General features: G+C 36.7%; 1 protein-coding gene across 3 annotated transcripts in view; it reads right to left on the reverse strand.

The window, feature by feature from the left end:
* UACA (uveal autoantigen with coiled-coil domains and ankyrin repeats) overlaps positions 1-22,374 on the reverse strand; it is a 103,047-nt gene that overhangs the window by 39,059 nt on the left and 41,614 nt on the right. For 2 of the 3 annotated variants that reach the window (XM_023220901.1, XM_023220903.1), the window contains exon 2: positions 3,893-4,026. In XM_023220901.1, the coding sequence (XP_023076669.1) occupies positions 3,893-4,026 (134 nt within the window). Of the gene's footprint in view, positions 1-3,892; positions 4,027-6,213; positions 6,618-22,374 lie in introns of those variants that run through there. The other variant, XM_023220902.2, reaches the window with a different exon arrangement.

Genomic DNA, 22,374 nt, shown 5'->3' on the forward strand with positions numbered 1-22,374 from the left:
AATCACAAAAGAATCAGCGCCTTCCTCCCAAACATTACCAACTAATTACCAACTACCAATTAATTCTTCCTTCTGTTCAAACGCCTGGGCTTGTATGATTGGCTTAAGTTTCACATGAACAGGAATAATTGAATAAGTTTCCTAATAAGGCAAGTTAAAGTTAAAAAACTAACTTTAAGCTGTCAAGTATTCAAAATGCTAGGTAACAATATTTCATTATTTATTTGATCATCTAATGTTTTATTAATCAACAAACACAGAAATATTTTGTGTGCAGTGAGAACTGACATTCTGTGAATCTATGAATTATGCTGAGTTTAACAAAAAGAACTGCCACTGACATTGAATATTACTCTACAAATCCAAACTGGTAAACACAATAGTTGTTGGCAAAGGATGTTGAACGCAAGTAGAAATAGAACTGAGGCCTTAAGTAAGTGCAATAACCATTCTAAAGATGCCAGGAAACAAAAAATGTGAAAGTGCTCAGCAGGTGCCGGGATACAGATACACTGTTGAAGCCCACTCTCAGCAGAGGTCTTCCCTGACCAACACCATTAAAATTGTTTACATTTCCCCATTCACCAAAACCTTAGTACTCCTAGTTCCCCCAATGCCTGCCTTTATTATTCTATATAGGATTTAATATTTTGTAATAGAATAAATTCATTACTTTATAGTCTATCAATCTCTTCCTGCTCAACTCAATGAAAGCAGGGATTTTTGTCTATTTTGCTTCCTATTACATCCCCCAAACCAGTAACAGTGCCAGTCAAATGACAAACCCTCAAATATTTGAATAACTGCATGCTTGGAGACAAAATCTGATGATAGCTTACAAATTCATTTCCAGATATTACAAGACTCATTCTTGCGAAGCTATTAGTATTACGATGGATATAGATGCAAACTATAGACCAAGCACTACCAAGTAAAGCAGGTTTGTGTACAATTCGAATTAGAAAGATGTTTCTGGTAAAAGGAATATAGTGTTCTTAAGAATCAGGTAAGTTCTCCTTCTACTAAATTAAATCGCTGTAAGGCTGAGTATCTCTGCCTTATAATCCCTCTGCCACAATGAAACTGGGAATTATACTATGCAATGCACCATTAGAACCTTTTGAAGAATGCTAATTTCCTTTAGCAAAGGTAGTCTCCCAACAATCTTAGAGATATCATTGTTTTGTTGTTTGCTTGTTTTCATTTCTTAGATCACAAAATGTGGAAGACCTCTTTCTTCAAAAGAGATACACATTATAATGATGATGTACAAAAGGTCAGAAATCACAACAAATCTACAATGCATTAGTAATGCTGATGTGCTATAAATAGATGTGCTTTGGAAAGAAAATATATCAACCATTAAAACATATGCAAAGAATTGTATAGGAAATTTGAAAAATTGCTTTATAAAAAATACTGTTTTGCAATTTAAAAAGCAACTCTATGTTTTTTTCTTTTAAAAACAAGACATGGACTTCTTCTATAACAAGAGATATATGTAACTTGGACAAACGTTACTACTGAGGACAACTAGAAAAGCTGCAAAAAATATGAGACATATGCTTAAAGGTGTCAGTGAGCTAACAAAATAGTAAAAAGTTACTAGGCCAGGATGCAAGGTAGGACGAAGGCCCAGAGAAGTGAGCTTAGTATTTGAGGTCACTTTTTCCCTGGGAACATTTGCTGATTCCAGAGAAACAGCAGACTGAACAGCACTTTGACAGCCTTAACAAAATGGGGAGACACAAACTGGAGTCCACTGCTCTCTAAGTAGCAGTGGAATCCTTGGTGAACCTTCCCCATCTTGGATTGGGCCGTCGAAGGGCTGTATCTTAGGAGAGAGGCGAACAGGAAGAAAACAGATCCTTGCAGTAACTATGGCTAGGCTTCAAGTATATCATTTTTGAAACCAAATTAAGCTCAAGAAGTACATGTTCTTTTGTCTTAATTTAGAAATAAATTTCAAAATTAAAAACAATCATTTGAAACAAATTGTTTTTGTAAATACAGAAAATATATTTGTAACATGTCCCACACTTGACTAAATACAACATGCTTTAATTAAGAATACAGTTTGCGTGTGAGTTAAAAAAAGGGAAATACTTAATTCTACGAATGCTAGAAAGAATTCTACTCTCAGCCGGGTCCAGTGGCTCACGCCTGTAATCCCAGCACTTTGGGAGGCCAAGGTGGGCAGATCACCTGATATTGGGAGTTCAAGACCAGCCTGACTAACATGAAGAAACCCTGTCTCTGCTGAAAATACAAAATTAGCCAGGGGTGGTGGTGCATTCCTGTAATCCCAGCTACTCAGGAGGCTGAGGCAGGAGAATCAATTGAACCCGGGAGGAAGAGGTTGCGGTGAGCTGAGATCACGCCATAGCACTCCAGCCTGGGCAACAAGAGCAAAACTCCATTTCAGAAAAATTTAAAATAAATAAAAAATTTAAAAAATTCTACTCTCTACAATGAAAACTTCAAGACTAACACTCCTCAAATATTTCAAAAACTAAAGTTCACAGTTCATCAAATTACATCATTATAACTGACTATTTAATGCCACTCAAAATTGAACCTTATATCAAAAACTCCAAACAAAAACTCAAGCCACCATTCACTCAAAACATTCAAAGTATGAATGGGCAGAACTGATTTCAGTGATGTAGGTTTCACTGAAAAGTTTCATCCCAAAAAAGATTCCCTTTATCTTTTATCATCTTAGCATTTGAGAAAAAAGAAACATGAAAAGCAATGTCACTTTTGGATATTAAATTTTCACAATTTATACTGTGAGCCCTATAAATAGCTTAAAATTCAGTAATGGGGCAAGATTCAAAATAACCAATGTTTCTATAACTATCAAACTGCTACTTGATAAAAGTGAAACATTATGAACTTGAAACTTTTCCAACTTTATTGCTCTTAAAAACTACTTAATTTATAGTCCTGCTTTGTTATCTTTACTATATTTAATATCTAAGCATTCCAAGGCAGTGACCCACATCACACATTAACTATTCACTTCCTAATATTCATTTCTATATTTAGTATCTGGTTTCCAGTTATAATATTCTGAATAAATTCATGCAAGAACAAGACTGAGAAGAATTTTTAGGAAATGAGACTTTTCACCTCTAACTTTGGAAGGGTTCCCAGATAAGGTTTTAAAAGCTATAAGTATAGAGGGTCATAACAGACACTAGATCTACCCTTTAACCCAACTGCTCCCCACCCACAGCAAGAAAGGAAATAATGAAGATTTGAGACGAGGGGAAGAAGAGAGACACATAAGCATATATACAAGCCAGCAGTTCCCCTCAGTAACAAAAAAACAAAAGGGTGGGATTATTACCTGTATCTCCCTAAGCCACACTACTTATTCTGCCTCCTTTCTGCTCTAAGCATTCTCATTTAAGTGAATTATCCAAGTATAAAAATGGATTGGGGGTTGGGAGAAAAGACAGTGTAATTTACAGAACTCTTCAAAGACACAAAGCTTAGGTTCACATTCCAGCTCTGTGACTTTACCTGAAATGAGACCAAATTATTTAACCTCCGTAAACTTTTTCCCACTTCTTTTATCAGGCTGCTTCAAAGAGCAAATATGATAAGGAATACAAAAAGGCTTATAATGAAAATGCACCAAATAACCATAGGCTGTGGTTTGCCACTGGGCCTAAACAATTCTAGACCACTGGATAGTATTCTGGTGTTCTCTCTCTAGACTGGAAATCTTTTAAATTGAGAACAATTATTAGTTTGTTTGAAAGATTTTATAGTGCAGGTTTTGGCAGAATTTCTTAATAAGTTGATAACTACAATTCACAAGTTTCATTTGTATCCCAAGACAATTCCCTTCAGACATGCTTTTATCATCAATAATACTTACGCAGATCTGCCTTCCACATCTAGTTTGCCTGGATTGACCCCCTTTTTAGCAAGGATTGAGGACACTTTTTCTACATCCCCCCTTTCTGCTGCTTTCATCAATCGGTCATCATATTTATTCCAATCTGCTGCATGCTACAAAAACAACAAAAAAAAAGTAAATATGGCATACTACATTAGTTAAGATTTTCTAAAGAAAGGGAAAAAAAGAGAAAGCAGTACTGCATAATACATAACTTATTTTCCAATTGCATTCCAAATTTCCTTCTCCCTTCTGTGCTAACTTCATTAGGAGAGCAGAGTTATAAAATCTGTGTATCTTAAACAAGATATACAAGACACAAGATATACAAGTAACATTTAAAATTATACTTTTGAGGGAAAGCATGTTTCTTTTGTTCTCTGCCCAGTTCTCTTTGCCTTTGAGGCAGAAAAGAAAATCAGTAACTACTGAACACCTACCCTGTACCAGGCACTAAGGTCCCAACCAACCCCAGTAAACTAAAATTATCATCTCCATTTAGCAGATAAGAAAAGCCAGGCCCCAGAGACAGTAAATGTCTTAAGTGTTCAAGCCCAACCATGACTGTTATAGTTCCAAAATCAGTGTGGTTTTCCCACACCCTTTCAGATTTCAAATCACACTTTCAGATTTGGCTCTGGTTACATATCTCCTAGGACTCTTAGATGCAGTAGAATTCTATATACATTTTAAGAAACTACCCCCCCAACAGACATTTATTTAAAAAGTACTGTTGGAAATATATTTATGGAGGCAAATTAAATATACACACACATACTCTATAGAGAAAGCAATCCATTATGTATATATATTAGAATAAAATAAAACTGTTACATAGAAAAAGCTAAAAATGACAGACTCTAAAGTATTAACTGCTTAACATCTGAAAATACTAAGATCACAGCTCACTTTCATTTTCTCCCTTTTTACATTCCATATGTATTGTTTTTATAAAAAATAGATTTTTAATTTTAATAAAAATTCTGTGTATGTGTATTTAGAAGATTAAAGGTGGGGGTTTTAAAGAGGATGTCTCATATAACATACATTTTAATCATATCAAGGTTATCTCTAACTTTGATAAGCGAAAATACATTCAAGGTATTCTGAAGCCAATAACCTAGATCTTTTCTCAATAAGCATAAATGTCAGAACATAGAACTAAAATACATGTTAAACAGGTGAGATTTTAGCCTTTTAAAATATTATACCAATTTACTAGTAAATTCTGTGCTAAATCCAGTATTATTTCTAGAACAAAAAAAGATCTGGGTATTTTTCACTTAACTTACAAAACAAATCCTATGGCCACAAATACCCTAACAAATCTCTGAGAAAAAAACTGAATCAACTGTATATCCTCTAAATGTTTGATCAATATGATAATTTTATATCTACTATTCCCTATAAACCAAAAAAGAAAAGTAAAAAAAAATCACCATCACTAATTTTCTTGTTAAACAAGTAATGTAAAATTAAATACTTGATTGTAGAGAATGAATATGAAAAAAGACAAATACATTAAAATTTTAACTTACTCCTGTAATTTAGTATTTTAATGGAACCTGGTTCAAGTACCTACACAGATTTTAGAATTGTCTCTAAATTAGTTAAATTTGGTGATGAACCCACTTCCTCCTAACTTCAAAAGTTTAAACTGCCAACTTATAGAATAACCCTATCTATGGGCTCCAAATCTAAGCTACATTTTATGTATCACCTTTCTTAAGCTTTAAAACAAAAACAAAACAGTTTACTGACTCCAATTTGGGGAGTGGTAGTGAACATAAGCTTACAAGACATTGTATTTTCAAATGTCTAAAGGATTAAATCACACTTAACGCACAAATGCTTGTTCTAGATTTGATTAGTCTATCCTTACAATTAAAATAATCTCAAGTTTATTTCCAAGTAAACTTGCTGGTGGAAAAAAGAGCCATTTAAATCACCAAAAAGTTGCAAAAATTCAAAAATAAGGCTTTCTTTAAAGATAATTAAATGTGATTAAAGTCTCACATTATCATATGACTTTCAGTTCTACACCAAGTACCATTTTCAGCTGTGATTCACTGTCAGTTAACAGTAACACTGTACAATTATTAAGATTTTATCATGTGCTTTTTAAACCCAGAGAAAGAACTTTTGTTTTCTATTACTAACCCCAATCTGCTAATCAACTAAATCAAGAAGAAAAAAATAAAGCAAACCAAATTAATAAAACAGTAGTGCATTTTAAAAGAACACAGTTCAGAAAGCCTAACCAAGAATCTTTTGTTACACTAGACTACTGGGATACCTACTCTGTTCTTAGGAGCACAAGAAAACCAACAGTTCATCATAGACAGGATTTAGTTTCTTGTTGCTAATGGCAAACTACTTTGCATTAAGTTACAAATCTCTGTAAGCTCACAAAGCAAACCCTCAGACAAACTCCTGACAAGTGACTCAGTCCCTCACATGCTGTGCTACACTTAGCTTGGATCTCTAACGATATTTTCTTCGTCTTCAGGATCCTTCTCCGCCTTCATAACGCTTGAATATTATCTTCCTTGCAATGCAGCACTTGATTAACAGCAGCCCCAAGTCAGGTACAGTAACTATCTATTTCTTATTCTTTAGAAGCTAGCTATCGTTCAAAGTTGTCCCTTTGAGGGACCCCACTGGAAAACTTAAACAGCACTCTGCATCCTGCTGCCTCAACACTGCAACACAGACGCTGCAGTGCATGATAAAACTGTCCACATCCGAATTGTCCAGTAAACAGTGTGGAGCCTGTCTCCCATTGGTTGAGGTCTATTTTAGATTCCATAGGACTTGACAGCTGAATGATAGAAAGGAGCAGCTAAGAATATATTGTAAATGCATGCTTCTCCTCTGAGTAATAAATTTCAGGTCTACTGGGGAAAATGACTCAAACATATTGTAAAACATGCTTATTATATAAAAACAAATTGTGTGACATAATGACAACATTTTAAGAGACAAATTTGGTTATTCCTCAGAACAATATTTAAAACCAGTTTCAGTCTTAGGATCATCTAACATGGAAGTTATAATAGCCCTGACAAACTCTATTTTAAGCAAACGTGTCACATTTTAATTTAAGGAAACACACAGTAACACTTTCAAATTTTCTCCATTTTATTTTGTACCCCTATCAGTCTCATTCTGCATACAACCAGGTTTCAACTTACAACTGCTGCCAGTCTGTCTCCCAGCATGTTAAATAAGAAGAGCCAGAGGCACTGCCAAAACATTAAATAGAATACATCATGATGAATACTTTTCAGCAAATTTTAAATTTAACTCAGTACTTTTAATTTCCAAGTTTAGCACCCTGCCTAATATGACAAGTAAATATTTTATCAGTGGAAAGTCAAATTACCTGGATTCACTGGATTAAAAAAAAAAAAAACTGGTTAAACACTAAAGGAGGCAAATACACATTAGACAACGAGCTAGACTATTAAAAAAATCTCCATCTGGGGACAAACCAGGTAACTTCTCTGCATTCTCTATGACAGCATACTTGTATCAACATTTCTTACATTACCAAGGCTGGTGCAAGTTCAGGGTGGTTTTTCTGTGGTTGTTAGTAGTGGTGGTCTTTTTTTTTTTTTTTAAACCATGTTCTCATTACCACAATAGCATGAGAATAATTTACACTTCCTCTAAAAAGACACATTTGGGAAAATTGTTTCATGGGAATGCAAAACATTCCAACACAAGTGTTTACAGAAAGGAGGTAGCTGCTATATTATAGATCATGCTGCCAGTTAAAAATTCTGCTATGTACTTCCACAAGAAATTAGTTTCCTACTAAATTTAAAACATTAGGCCCATATTCTAATTATAAAATATATAAGGGTCATATACCATATCTTATTTTTGAAACAATGATTGTTTTTTCCCCCAAACCACGAGATATCACAATGGATTCATTTGGCTAAACCCAGAGACTCTGCCCAGTTTGTGTCACGTTCTTCTGAGGAAATCTGTGATAGAACTCAGACCCTGTCCTTTGGGTAACAAAGCAAGCACATTCTTTCTAGAAATAGGACAGCAAAGGCAAAGGAAGATGGAAAACAGGAACAAATAACTAAAGCCATATAAGGAGCTGCCCGCACTCAGGAGATAGAATTGTGTGTCCTAGTATTATGGATGTCCTGAGCTGTCTGCCACCTCCCCAGCCTCTGTGGCGTAATCTTCTGTGCCTGCTCTCACACCTTCCTTCATAGCTATTTCCCAAGAGCCCTAGGCAAATTCCCACCTTTGCTGTCCCCTGTACCTATAAGGTTCTTCCCTCCCCTACTTTCAGGTTCTTCTCCAGTGTTACTTCCTTAGAGAGGGCTTCTCAGACCTCTGCATCTAAACGGCCCCCAGTCCCACTCTACCCCACCACTCTTTATCCTTGTGCCCTGTTTTACTTTTCTGCAGGGAGCTCATCAGTATCTGCCATTATATCAGATGTTTATCTGTTTATTAGCGTATTGTCTGTTTCCTCAGCTCCCCTCTAATTTGACTATATTTAAGGTTTCTTCTGTATCTGGTTTGAAACTGTAAAACTAATATTTCAATAAGTAATTTGGTAGCCAGTCACTAGATTCTCACCCACCTTAAGGACCAGAATCCATATCTGCTTGATGAATCCTCTTTCCTCTTGGACTAAATTGTTAAATAGGCTAGATCTGTAAAACACATTTACCAGCAACATTGCTTCCCAGTAAACTATCCACATTCAGATAACAAATATCTATTGACCTCAGGTGAGGGCAGTTAGCCCATAAGTGGTTCAGTTGACTGCAACTGAGCAAACAGATCCTACTGCTCATGGTCAATAAAAGATCCTTCTTCACACTTACTCCTGCATATCCCACACTGCAAGTCTTTCTTTACCAGTCTACAAATCCCACTGAACTCCTCAAAAAGCACTTTAGTTAAAACACACATTCTTCAGAATTTTGCCTGACTCAAAAGTCAGGCAAACCTGGGTTCAGAGTCCAGCTCTGCTACCTACCTGCTGTATACTACTGGGATAATTTATTTACACTTTCTAGGCACCAGTGCCCTCAACTACAAAGCAAGGATAACAATAGAGAACCTATATGTGTAAAATCAAATAGCTAATAGATATGAATGATCTCAGCACCAGGCATGGTAGATGTTTATGCCCAAAAATGGTAGGCACTGGCGATAGTCACAAGTGCTCCCACTCCTGGTCAGTGTTACTGTGAAAAGAAAAATTTCAGCTGAATTAAATTTAAAGGAGTTTAATTGAGCAATGAACAATTCAGAAATCAGGCAGCCCATAGAATCACAGCAGATTCAAAGAGACCCCAGTGATGCCCTATGATCAGAACAAATTTATAGATTAAAAAGGGAAGTGATGTATAGAAATCAGAAGGGAGGTACAGAAATAGCTGGACTAGTTACAGGTTGGCATTTGTCGTATTTGAATACAGTTTGAACACTCAGCAGTGTATGAGTGGTTGAAGTATGTGGCTGCTGGGATTGGCCAAGACTCAGCTATTGTTACGGGCACATACTCCTAAATTAGGTTTTCAATCTTGCCTACCGATTAAGTTAGATTATAGTTCATCTGCAAGGACTCAAATATAGAAGTACAGAGTCCTTCTCAGGCCATATTTAGTTTGCTTTAACATTACTCTTCAGAAAAACACTCTTTAAAAAATTAATAAAGAAGTGGCCGGGCGCAGTGGCTCACGTCTGTAATCCCAGAACTTTGAGAGGCCGAGGCAGGCGGATCACCTGAGGTCAGGAGTTTGAGCCCAGCCTGATCAACATGGAGGAACCCCGTCTATACTAAAAATATAAAAGTAGCCAGGCATGGGGGTGCATGCCTGTAATCCCAGCTACTCCAGAGGCTGAGGCAGGAGAATTGCTTGAACACAGGACACGGAGATTGCAGTGAGCCGAGATCGCGCCATTTCACCCAAACTTGGGCAACAAGAGCGAAACTTCGTCTCAAAAAAATAAAATAAAATACAAAAATAAAAATCCAACCAAACCCCTAGAAGTAACAATTTAAAAGAAATACTGGGGACAGAGAAATATAATAAACTATATCACAAAGATTTCATCACAGGATGCAATCAGAAAGATCTACCATTGAGTAAACCATGGCTTCTTAAACAAAATATGGCAAGATTAAAAAGACAGAATTTAACCTATAAATTGAAAGTGACTTCAGAAACCTACCAAGCAATCGTAAGTCACAGAACTTAACTACGTTGATTAAACAAACTGTATTTATAAAAATAAAACAATTGAGAAAATACGACTACTGACTGGACATTGGATGGCATTAAAGAATTACAGTAAACTGAGATTTCTGATGTGATAATCTTATAATTATTTCTGAAAATCCCCATGTTTTAAAAATACGTACTGAAATATTTTTAGATCAAATGAATCAAGTGATAAGATGCCTGGTATGTGCTTCAAAAATAATCAAAACAATCAGAGGGCAACCCTAATCTAATAGCACATTTAAAAGATTATACACCATGATCAAGTGTATAATCTTTATTCCTGGAATGCAAGGACGTTTCAATATATGAAATTCATTGTAATATACCACCTTAACAGAATAAAGGACAAAAATCACAATGATCATACAAGTTGATAAAGAAAAAGCATTTGACAAGACTCAACATCCTTTCATGGTAAAAATACCCAAAAAACTGGGACTAGAAGGAAACTGCCTCAACACAATAAAGACCATATATGAAAAGCCCACTGCTAACATTACACTCAACTATGGAAAACTGAAAGCTTTTCCTATAAGATCAGGCAGAAGACAAAGATGCTGCTCTGGCCATTTCTATTTAGCATAGAATTGTAAGTCTTACTCAGAGAAATTAGGCAGGAAAAAGAAATAAAAGACATCCAAACCAGAAAGGAAGAAGTTGAAATCATCTCTGTTCTCAAATGACATGATCTTATTTGTAAAAAAAACTCTAAAGATTATAGATACACACTCATACACACAAACAAAACAAAAACCTGTTAGAATAAATTCAGCAAAGGTGTGGGAAAGAGCACACAAAAACCAGTTGCATTTCTATACAACAACAATGAACAATCCAAAACAAAATTAAACAATTCCATTTACAATAGCATCAAAAATAAAAAAATACTTAGGAATAAGCCTAGTCAATTAGGTGAAACTTTTGTACACTGAAAATGACAAAACATTTTTGAAATTAAAAAGTGACAAATAAATTTAAAGACATCCCAGGTTCACAGGTTTAGAAAACTTAATACCATTAAGATGTCAATACCACCCAAGGCAATCCAGAGATCAGTGCAATCCCTATCAAAATCCCAATGGCATTTTTTGCAGAAATAGAAAAATAAATCCTAACATTCATATGGAATCTCAAGGGACCGCAAATAGGCAGTCTTGAAAAGGAAGAAGAAAGTTGGAAACCTCATACTTCCTGATTCCAAAGCTTATTATGAAACTATAGTAATCAAAACAGTGTCAAAAGTGGCATAAAGACAGACATATAGACCAGTGGAATAAAGTAAACAGCTCACAGATAAACCCTCATATAACAGTCAAATGATCTTCAACAAGGTGCCAAGAGCACTCAATAGAGAAAGAAAAACCTCAACAGTACTGGAAAAACTGGATATCCACATGCAAAAGAATAAAGTTGCACCTTTAGCTTACACCAGATGCAAAAAATGACTCAAAATTGATTGAAGACCTAAACATAAGACCCAAAACTGTAAAACTCCTAGAAGAAAACACAGGAGAAAACTTCATAAATTGGATTTGGCAATGATTTCCTGGATGTGAGACCAAAAGCTCAGCTACAAAAGCAAAACTAGACCAATGAAACTATATCAAACTTCTGTGCAGCAAAAGAAACAATCAACACAATAAAAAGGCAACCTACAGAATGCACAGAAATAACTGCAAATCATATATCTAATAAGGGGCTAATACATAAAGTACATTTTTAAATTACTATGACTCAACAACAACAAAGATTTAAAAATAGGCAAAGGACTTGAATAAAGATTTCTACAAAGATAATATATGAATAGCCAATAAGCATAAGAAGATGTTCAGTGTCACTAATCATTAGAGAAAAGCAAATCAAAACCACAGTGAGATATAACCTCACACTCATTAGGAATGCTAACATCCCAAAAAAAGGAATAAGAAAAGAACAAGTGTTAGCAAGAATGTGTAGAAATTAGAACCCTTGTGCACTGTGGGGATTGTAAAATAGTACAACTACGATGGAACGCATATGGTGATTCCTCAAAAAATTATAAATAGAGCTACCATATGATCCAGCCATCCTACTTCTGGGTATATATCCAAATGAGTTGAAAGCAGGGTCTCCTAGAGATATTTGCATATCCATATTTATAGTAGCATTATTCACAATAGCCAAGAAGTGGAAATAATCCAAATGTCCATTGATGGTTGAATGGATAAACAAAATGTGGCATATGCATACAATGGAATACTACTGAGCCTTAAAAAGAAGGAAACCCTGTCACATGCTACAACATAGATAAACCTTGAAAACATTATGCTAAATGAAATTAGCGAGTCAAAAAAAGACAAATACTGTAAGATTTACTTACATGAGGTACCTAAAGTAGTCGAATTTACAGAAACAAAAAACAATGGTGGATATCAGGGCTGTGACAGGGGCAGAAATGTGGAGCTATTGTTTAATGGGTATAGAGTTTCAATATTCCAAGATAACGTTCTAAAGATCAGTTGCATAACAATGTGAACATACTCAACACATGAATTTAAAATTGTTGACAGTAAATGTTTATGTTATGTGTTTTCAGTACAATTAATAGTAAAAACATAAATGTAATTTCTCAAGACCATCTTTCTTTTTTTTTTTTTTTTGAGACAGAGTTTGTTCTGTCACCCAGGCTGGAGTGCAATGGCACAATACCAGCTCACTGCAACCTGCAACCTCCACCACCCAGGTTCAAGCTATTCTCCTGGTTCAGCCTACCGAGTAGCTGGGATTACAGGTGCACACCACCCACACCCGGCTAATATTTTTGTATTTTTAGTAGAGACAGGATTTTGCCACGTTGGCCAGGCTAGTCTTGAACTGCTGACCTCAAGTGATCTGCCCACCTCGGCCTCCCAAAGTGCTGGGATTACAGGTGTGAGCCACTGTGCCCGGCCAGCCTATTTCATGATTAATACTAACAAATACTAATTTTTTAAAAATCAATCAGGGGTTTGGGAGTATAGATAAAACAAGATTGGCCACAGGTTAATAACTGTTAAAGCTGAGTTATAGGTTCATGGGAGTTCATTATAATAAACTATTCTCTCAACTTCTGTATATTTCATTCACTGTTAATAAATTAGCTGATGTATACATACTTAAACTGCAATACATCGTTATCACCAATGCCTTTCACTGAGTCATTAATGTGGCAGGAAAAGCAGCACACCCTTTCCACTCTAATCCTTTAACAAAAGATACCTCTCTGCTTCAAAAGAAAGTATTAACATTTCAACATATCTTAGTGAGTCCACAGTCATATACTTATAAGGTAAGCGCCATAATATCAAATGAAAGCCTTCTAAAAGGAAGTAGTAATTTTTTTGAGGGGTATTAATGTTTACCATACATTATAACAAGTAAATTTCTACAGTCAGTTATTATGTTGGTTTGAAAAAGAGACGTTCATCCTATTCAGAATGCAGCAAACCAAAGTATCTATGGTAAAAGACAAATATAGTTGTTTCTGGAGAACAAACATTTTAACATAAATCAGTTATTTCACTAGGTAGATCTAACTGGATAACTTTAAACTCTACATCAACATAAAAAAAATCACTTAAAAGTTTTGACACTGACTCTCATATTAATATCAATTAGAAATTCATAACTTTTCCAGATATATAAAATTTTTAATTTGAAAAGTAATGTATGTTTTGTGTAGAAAGCCTAGCATACATTTAAGTTTATAAATGAAAACAGATATACCTCATAATTCCACCATGCAGAAATAACCATTATTAAAAACTTTACATCTAGACTCTTTTCTGTTAAAAAGTCTAAACAACATTTCTTTAAGCCTATGAGTCCAATACTGAATATTTATTCAATATTTAAGACAGAAAGTCTCCTAAGAAATTTATATGCAAATAAACAGACCTTAACATATATGCAAATCCATATGAAATATCTTATACTGTTTAATGGCTAGTCAACAAATCGTAACTAAAATGATTAGGTGACTAGTTTTAGCCTAAAGGTAATTTATATAGGATGATGGCAAAACTTTGATAGAAAACTGCTTAAGGCCAAGAGGAGTCATCCTGAACAAAAGTATCTAATTCACAGATCTTAATAATTTTGGTGTCATGGCTCCCTTTAAAAATCTAATGAGGCAGGGCGTGATGGCTCTCGCCTATAATCCCAGCACTTTGGGATCACTTGAGCCCAGGAGTTGAGACCAGCCTGGGCAACATGACGAAACCCTATCTCTACAAAAAAATACAAAAAAATTAGGCATGGTGGCACACACCTGTAGTCCCAACTATTTGGGAGGCTGAGGTGGGAGAATCACCTGGTCCTGGGAAGTCGGGGCTGCAGTGAGCCAAGTTCATGCCACTATATTCTAGTCTGTCTGTTAGAGCAAGACCCTGTCTCCAAAAAATAAATAAAAATAAATCTGACGAAAGCAATGGACCCTCTTTTTATGTATAATTGCATATAAGCACTTGGTGAGACAGGAAAAACCAAACTTTTCCCAACTCTCACACTCACCACAGAATACTTCCGTGACCAAATGCAGAGAGGTTTTTGTTTGGACGAACGGAGGCAAGATGGTGCACTTCCGGGTTCTTCTTCACCACCAACTGGCGCCAAAATGCAGCCGGCGCCCGGGAAGGTGCAGATCAACTGGGCATGCGCCAGGTGACGTCAATCCGAAGAGACCAACATTTACCTGGTCGCACCTGCGGAACGCCCCGGACACGACCGTGCCCCGCCTATTGCCCTCCCACTCCTAGAAAAGCCACTCTTGGCCAGTGAGCCACGCGGCCTTCTCACAGCCCCATTCCTGTCGGGATGTCCGGACTGTGGGAAGTCCTACGGAGAGCCCCACCGGGGGACTCTGCCGGCCTCCTTTGCCGGAGGCCGACAGACTTCTCCCCCACACCTTAGGTTACCAAAAATAAATGTGCGGTTTTGCTCCTACACTTGCCTACCCGCTGGTTCTTTTGTGCTCGCTCTTGGCTGGTCTTAGAAAAACAAATCAGTTTTCCCCACTTACGGAGCAATTCTCCAGCACACACCATCTGAGTCTCCTACAATTTAACTCATTTCTGACACTAGCTACCTGGAGATAGTGTCAGATCGCACAGAGCTACAGACTCAGTCCCATGAGACTGTCACTCCCACCCTTTAGATGCCAATTGCAAGCCCCAGCTTGTGACCTGTGCTTCTGACCAACTGCCTGTAAATCAGGGTTCCCATGACCCATGATTAATTTGCTAGAGCAGCTCACAGGACTCAGGGAAACACTTTACTTATGCTTACTCATTTATTGTAAAGGATGTTACCAAGCTTGCAGATGGAAGAGATGCAAAAGGCAAAGAATGCAGGAAGGTGTAAAGGGCTTTCTTGCCCTCTCCTGGCTCACCATCCTCCCCAGGTGCCTCCACATGTTCAGCAACCAGGAAGCTCTCTGAACCCTGTCCTTTTGGGGCTTTCATGGAGGCTACATTACATAGGCATGACTGATTACATCACTGGTCATTGGTGATCAACTCAACCATCAGCCCCTTTCCCCACCCCTGAGGTTGGGGTGGGCTGAAAGTCCCAACCCTCTAATCATGGCTTGGTCTTTCTGGAAGACCAGTCCCCATTCTCAAACTATCTAGGGGCTCCCAGTCATCTCATTAGCATACAAACGCACTCTTATCTCTCTGGAGAGTCCAAGGGTTTTAGCAGTTGTGTGCCAGAAACCAGAAGCAGGGATCAAGTATATCTTTCTTGTTACATCATAATATCAAAAGCACATATTCAGAAACATTTATATTTATTTTGAAAGGTTCATTGACCTCCTTTGCACAATATAGAATCCATAAACCCCAAAATAAAAATTTTAAACCCTAATATAGGGAGAAGCAGCAAAAAAAAATGTGTATTTTACATAATGTTTATAAAATAAGTACCAAAGAACTGCCAGAAGACTGGATAATTCATTTGTTCAATAAAAATCAGGCCGGGCACAGTGGCTCACACCTGTAATCCAAGCACTTTAGGAGGCCAAAGCAGGCAGATTACTTGAGGTCAGGAGGTCAAGACCAGCCTGACCAACATGGCAAAACCCCGACTCTACTTTAAAAAAAAAAAAAAAAAAATTGCAACAAAATAATCACTAAACACCTATATGTAAAGGGATATAAATATTTCACTCAATATTCAAATATGTATGATCAACTGATAGTGCCAATCACCATATTTAGGGTGCTAGATATACCCGGAGGAAGAAAATAGACACGATACCTGGCCTCAACCAGGTGACTGGAATTAAACTCAGTCACTTTCTTCAACTGATCTCACAGTAGAATAAGGCAGACAGATATGTATATAAACATGCACAAAACAATTACAGTATAGTATAACACCACCACAATAATTATGTGTGCAATACAGAAATAGTTCAAAAGAGGGAAAGTCAGAAAAGTTCTACAGAGAAGATGACTAACCTATCAAAAGGTAAGCAGAAAAGCAGGTTGGAAATACCACCACAAATTTAGGAAACGACAAATGCAACCTGTGGCCTTTTATGTTCTACAAAGCACTTTATATTCATGATATACATATCAATTAAAATCTACATGCAAATGACTCAGAAACACATCCGCAACCCAGGCTTCTCTAAGTTCCAGGAATATGTATATATCTCCATGTACCTTCTTCATGATTCTTCTTGAGTGTTTTAAAAGCACCTACATGTCCCAAACCAAAAACATGCTCTTCCTCCTGAATTCTGATCCTATTCCAAGTTTCATTAACAGAGCAAAGACATCAGAATCCATCTGGTTGTGCACAGACAGAAATCTAGGTATTAATCTTGACACCTTCCTTTCCTTGGTCCCCATCACCAAATCCTGCTGATTTTACCTCCCCAAGTTACTGAAATCCACCTGCTTATCTCCATGTCCATTGAAATTACCCTATTCCAAGTTAGTACCATCCCTCACCAGGATGGCTGCATTTATCTCCTAAATGGTTTGTTCTCATTCATTCTAGCCCCTTTCCTTGTGTTCTCCACACTGCAGTCAGTAATTTTTCTAAAATGGAAACCTAATCATACCACCACCACCACTTCCCTATATCCTGTCCCACCTCAGTTAAAATCCTTTCAGTAGCTTTCTATTGCTTGTAGGATAAATACAAAGTTCTTTGACGGAGTCCAAAAAATCCCTGCACAGTGCTGCCCTCACTTGCCTCCTTATATCATATGGAAAGTTAACCCTGTTTCTCATTTTATATATGCAGAAACGGAGTCACTAGGAGATTAGGGGATTTGGTCTGCTATAAGGCAACTGTAATTAGTTGCAGAATGATTAAAGAAACCTGTTGTATTGACTTCTTATCCATTGCTCTTTGTACTAGTTGTGCTACTTCCATTTCTCTAATCATCTGGAAAAAATCTTCAATGTAAAAATGCAAGTATCTTTTTAAAATTTCCACCTAATAAACTTAGATATCCTTTATAGCAAAAAGGATGAAAACTTCCATATTTGCATATGCAAACTTCCATGAAGCGCCTACTACTGTCAGGCGTGGAAGACAGCCCAAGTCTCTCTTCCCATGGAACTTGATGTTTTTATGAAGAAAGATAAGTAAGCAACCAAGGAAAACAAACTATCACGTAAGAATAGGGAAGGAGGGCGGGGCGCAGTGGCTCACGCCTGTAATCCCAGCACTCTGGGAGGCCGCGGCAGGCGGATCACGAGGTCAGGAGATGGAGACCACGGTGAAACCCTGTCTCTACTAAAAATACAAAAAATTAGCCAGGCGTGGTGGCAGGTGCCTGTAGTCCCAGCTACTTGGGAGGCTGAGGCAGGAGAATGGTGTGAACCCGGGAGGCGGAGCTTGCAGTGAGCTGAGATCCAGCCACTGCACTCCAGCCTGGGTGACAGAGCGAGACTCCGTCTCAAAAAAATAAATAAATAGGGAAGGAGATGTGATGAAAATGCTGAGAGTTGACTGTTAGGTTGGGTAACTGGAAAAGGCTGTTGTAAGAACCTCATCTTGAGGGTGATATCCGAATGACAAAGAATTTATAACCCAGACAGTGGGAACAACTAGTGAAAGGGGCTTGGATGTCTGAAAGAAGGCCAACGTAGCTGATGCATAATGAGTAAGACAATCCCAGGATGAGATAAGAAGGCAGACACCACCAGATCTATAATATGGGATTCACCAGTTTTATCATAAACACTTTTCAAAAGGGACTTCTTGAAGGATTAAGGCAACTGTATTTTCATGAAGTTCTTTTGGTCACTTTGGAATCAAGTCTACAAAAATAACTCATCCTGACATACTATTTTTTTTTCACTTCCAAGAATTTATATTGAGCAATATTATCTGCTGAATCTTAACTTGCTTTGAAATGTTTACAAGATGAATTAATTATCTTAATATAATAGATATCTTATATACCTCACCCACTTCAGACCTAGAAATCTAAATAAACTTTACAATGAACTATGCTAAAAAATCTACCATAAAAATAGCACTCCCCAAAACAGAGTTTCATAAACAGTCACCATCCTCCAGATAAGGCTCCAAGAAAAGAAAGTCTTCTCCAAAGGGAAAAATATATATCCTAAATAAAACTAAACATCATTGGTGTTCAGACAAATTCCCCAAAACATCTAATTAACAAAGTACAGCAGGCTTCTATAGTACCCTATAATTACCAACATTCTCTGTTACACAAGCTGTATCACAATTCAAAACAGCAGAGAGCAAAGCTTACAAAGCATAAACATTCCTTGAAGATTAGGCTGCACAATTAAGAACTGTTCTACAGTTCATTGGATTGATGATGGCTAGAAGTATTTCCCCCATTCCATTTAGTCCAAAGGTTATTTATTCCTCCCACTTATATAACAGCAAATTAGAGCTTATGTAATAGAAAAAGAAAAGAATGTTAAAATATACCAGGGAAACAAAAGCTGTACAGCCAGCTTCTTTCTCCCTGACCCCTGACTCTCTTCTCTTTATTATATTCCTTATCCTTAGTTAATTATGCCTCATTCACTTCTGTTATCCTTCCACTGTATGATTTGAAAGTATGCAGTTTGGACTCAGTGGAACAAACAGAGGAAAGGGAAAATTATATCCTAAAATCATTTTCCTGACCAAGGCAAGAACAGGCTTAATCTCACTTTACTGGATTCTTCTACATAAAAATAAAAACGACAAAAAAGATGATGATGATTTAAATAATAAATCTAACCTCTTCAACATCTAAGGTGGCTATCAAATCTGAAAACAAAATTTAAAGAACCAGAGTCAGAAAGACTCAGAAAGCATTGCTTTGCCAAGATTTCCTAACCGCCCAGTTTGATTCTATTCTCGTCTGTTGTATAAATACCAGACTGTCTACCCCTCCCTAATGCAGGTATTTGTTACTTTATTAGAACTGTCTGGGCACTTAAAACAGTTTATTTAAAATATAGACAAGATGTGGCTTCTCCACGTTTAACAGTTATCATTTATACTGTAATATTACTTATTTTACCCTTCCTCAAGAGGAGATGCATTAAATTACTAAGTAAATATATACACAAGACCTTAAACAGAACAAATTATAATGTATATCATACAAGAATGATGCTTTCAGGCTAGTTAAGATTTCGTTTAATATTCCCTTAAAAATGCTAAGATTGGTTATCTGGAAAAAAATAAATTTTGTTCCTTGATATTTTTTGAAAAGTGTATTCAAATTAGAGTTCTTAAAAAGCCTAAATGTCATAAGTAAAAGTTTTTAAATATAAAGCTAAAAACCAAAGAGGATCATTTTGCCTTCTATCCCTATATACACCAATGAACATAGTAATACTTATGGTGAATTTTAACAAATATTTTTGCCAATGTTTGATATGTATCTCAAAACAGGAGAGTTTTAGAAAGCATTGTATGTTTATTCTCAACACAGTAAAAGGCAAAATAGATACACTTATTAAAGAGCCTCTGATGGGGTTTGATCAGAATAAAAACCAACAAAAGATATTTTTGTACCTTTGGTTTTTTCTTGGCTTTGCAAAGAAATATTAATTAAACAAAAATATGTTCGGCTACAACTCAAAAGACTCTTCAAATACTAAACTGAAAACAAACATTACACTATTAGCCAATATTTTTAGAATGTAAAATGTGAATTATAAGGTTATATATACAAAAGCAGAGGGTTATAGGAAAGCATATGTTTTTGTCAACCTATTAAAAGTTAGCTGCTCTTCCTTTTATTAAATGAATAATACTTCTGCACAAATGCATAACTTTCCCCCAAACACAGCTATTTCACACAGGATTTCCTTCCAGTGAGTCTTAATACATGTCTCCCATATTAAAAATACATGGCCAAATTAATAATGAGAAAGAATGTTTGCTCTCATATTTAGATCTATAATAAAAACACAGCATTATAAATAAGGATTCTATTTCAAAATCGTTGAGGAAAATCTCTAAGTGTTGTATGTACACAATTATTAAACTTGAAGAACCCTTCAAGTCAAGTCAAACTGTTATTTCTACTTTCCAAATAGGGTATAAAGGAACTAATTAATTTAAGGCGGTGGATGATGCAGCCACTGTCCATTTCCTTCACTGCTATAGGCCCAGCCCTTTGCAATGTGATTGTGCCACTCCTCTCTTCAAGAAATGACATTTACTTCCTCATCCGTTGAATCCGGCCTGGACTTGTAACTTAATTTGACAAATACAATGTGGCAGAAGTGACCTTTTTTGCTGCTTCCACTCTACTCTGGGAATGCTGCTAGCATGCTGTGAACAAGCTAGCCCCCTTGAGGGTAGGAGAGCATGACAGAAAAAGAGCCCAGCCACCCAGTCACGCCAGCAAGCATCATGTGCCAGACATTATCAGTGCTGCCATTTTAGACCATGCAGTCCTCGTGCAGCCACCAGACGACTGCAGCCACAGGAGTGACCCCAGACAGACCAGACCAGCAGAACCACCATGTAGCAGAGTCCAGCCCAAATTGCTGACCTACAGAGTCATCAGCAAATAAAACGGTTGTTATAAGTCACTAAATTTAAACCTAGGTCTGTCTAAATCCAGAGCCTAGACTCTCTCCACTAACTAAAGCTGCAATTATTCTTTGGTTGAGAAATACAAAATCTTACATCTTGTAGTCTAATTCAATTTTATAGATACAAGAAGAGCAGCCAAATTGAGAAATAATAGTTTATAATTTTTTTTATCCATTACCTAAAAATAGGGGGTTAGTTGGGAACAGAAATATGTCTTTTTACCCTCCTAAAAGGAAAATAGATACAATATCAATAATATTACGCTGATAAAATTTTATTAGAAAAAGTACTTTTTCCTCTTTCCCAAAGATATGCCAAGTATTCATTTAAAACCTACCAGCATTCATATATGTTTTATTGATAAAAGCTGAACTCAGCACCTGATCTAAAAGACAATCTGGCCATGCAATAAAAATTAAGAAGTTATTAATTTTTATTAATAAATTTGTGGCTTCAAACATTGAAACATGGCTGGGCACAGTGGCTCATGCTTGTAATCCTAGCACTCTGGGAGGCCAAGGCGGGCGGATCACCTGAGGTCGGGAGTTCGAGATCAGTCTAACTAATATGGAGAAATCCCGTCTCTACTAAAAATACAAAATTAGCCGGATGTGGTAGCGCATGCCTGTAATCCCAGCTACTCAGGAGGCTGAGGCAGGAGAACTGCTTGAACCCAGGAGACGGAGGTTGCAGCGAGCCGAGATCACACTACTGCACTCCAGCCTGGGCAACAAGAGCGAAACTCTGCCTAAAAAACAAACAAACAAACAATGAAACACTGCTACTACTGTAATGTCTCATCAGTATACATTCATACTTGAATGGAAACCCTAAACTAGGCATGGACCATAACAGAGCAAGAACCATTAGAGCATTCATTCTCTGTGTGTATCCTTTACGGTTTGGCTAACTTTTTCAGCAAAAGATTACATAGTAAGTATTTTAGACTTTGCAGACCATGTGGTTTTTGTTGTAACTATTCAACTCTGCCACTGTAAACTAAAACAGCCATAGGCAATATGTAATGAATAAGCATGGCTGTTTTCCACTAAAGCTTTATTTATAAAAATGGGCAGTAGGCCACAGTCTGCCAATCCTTGTTTTAGATAGTCACTGATCTTTGGC

This window comes from Piliocolobus tephrosceles, chromosome 6 (assembly GCF_002776525.5).
Source record: "Piliocolobus tephrosceles isolate RC106 chromosome 6, ASM277652v3, whole genome shotgun sequence".
NCBI classification, from domain to species: Eukaryota; Metazoa; Chordata; class Mammalia; order Primates; family Cercopithecidae; genus Piliocolobus; species Piliocolobus tephrosceles.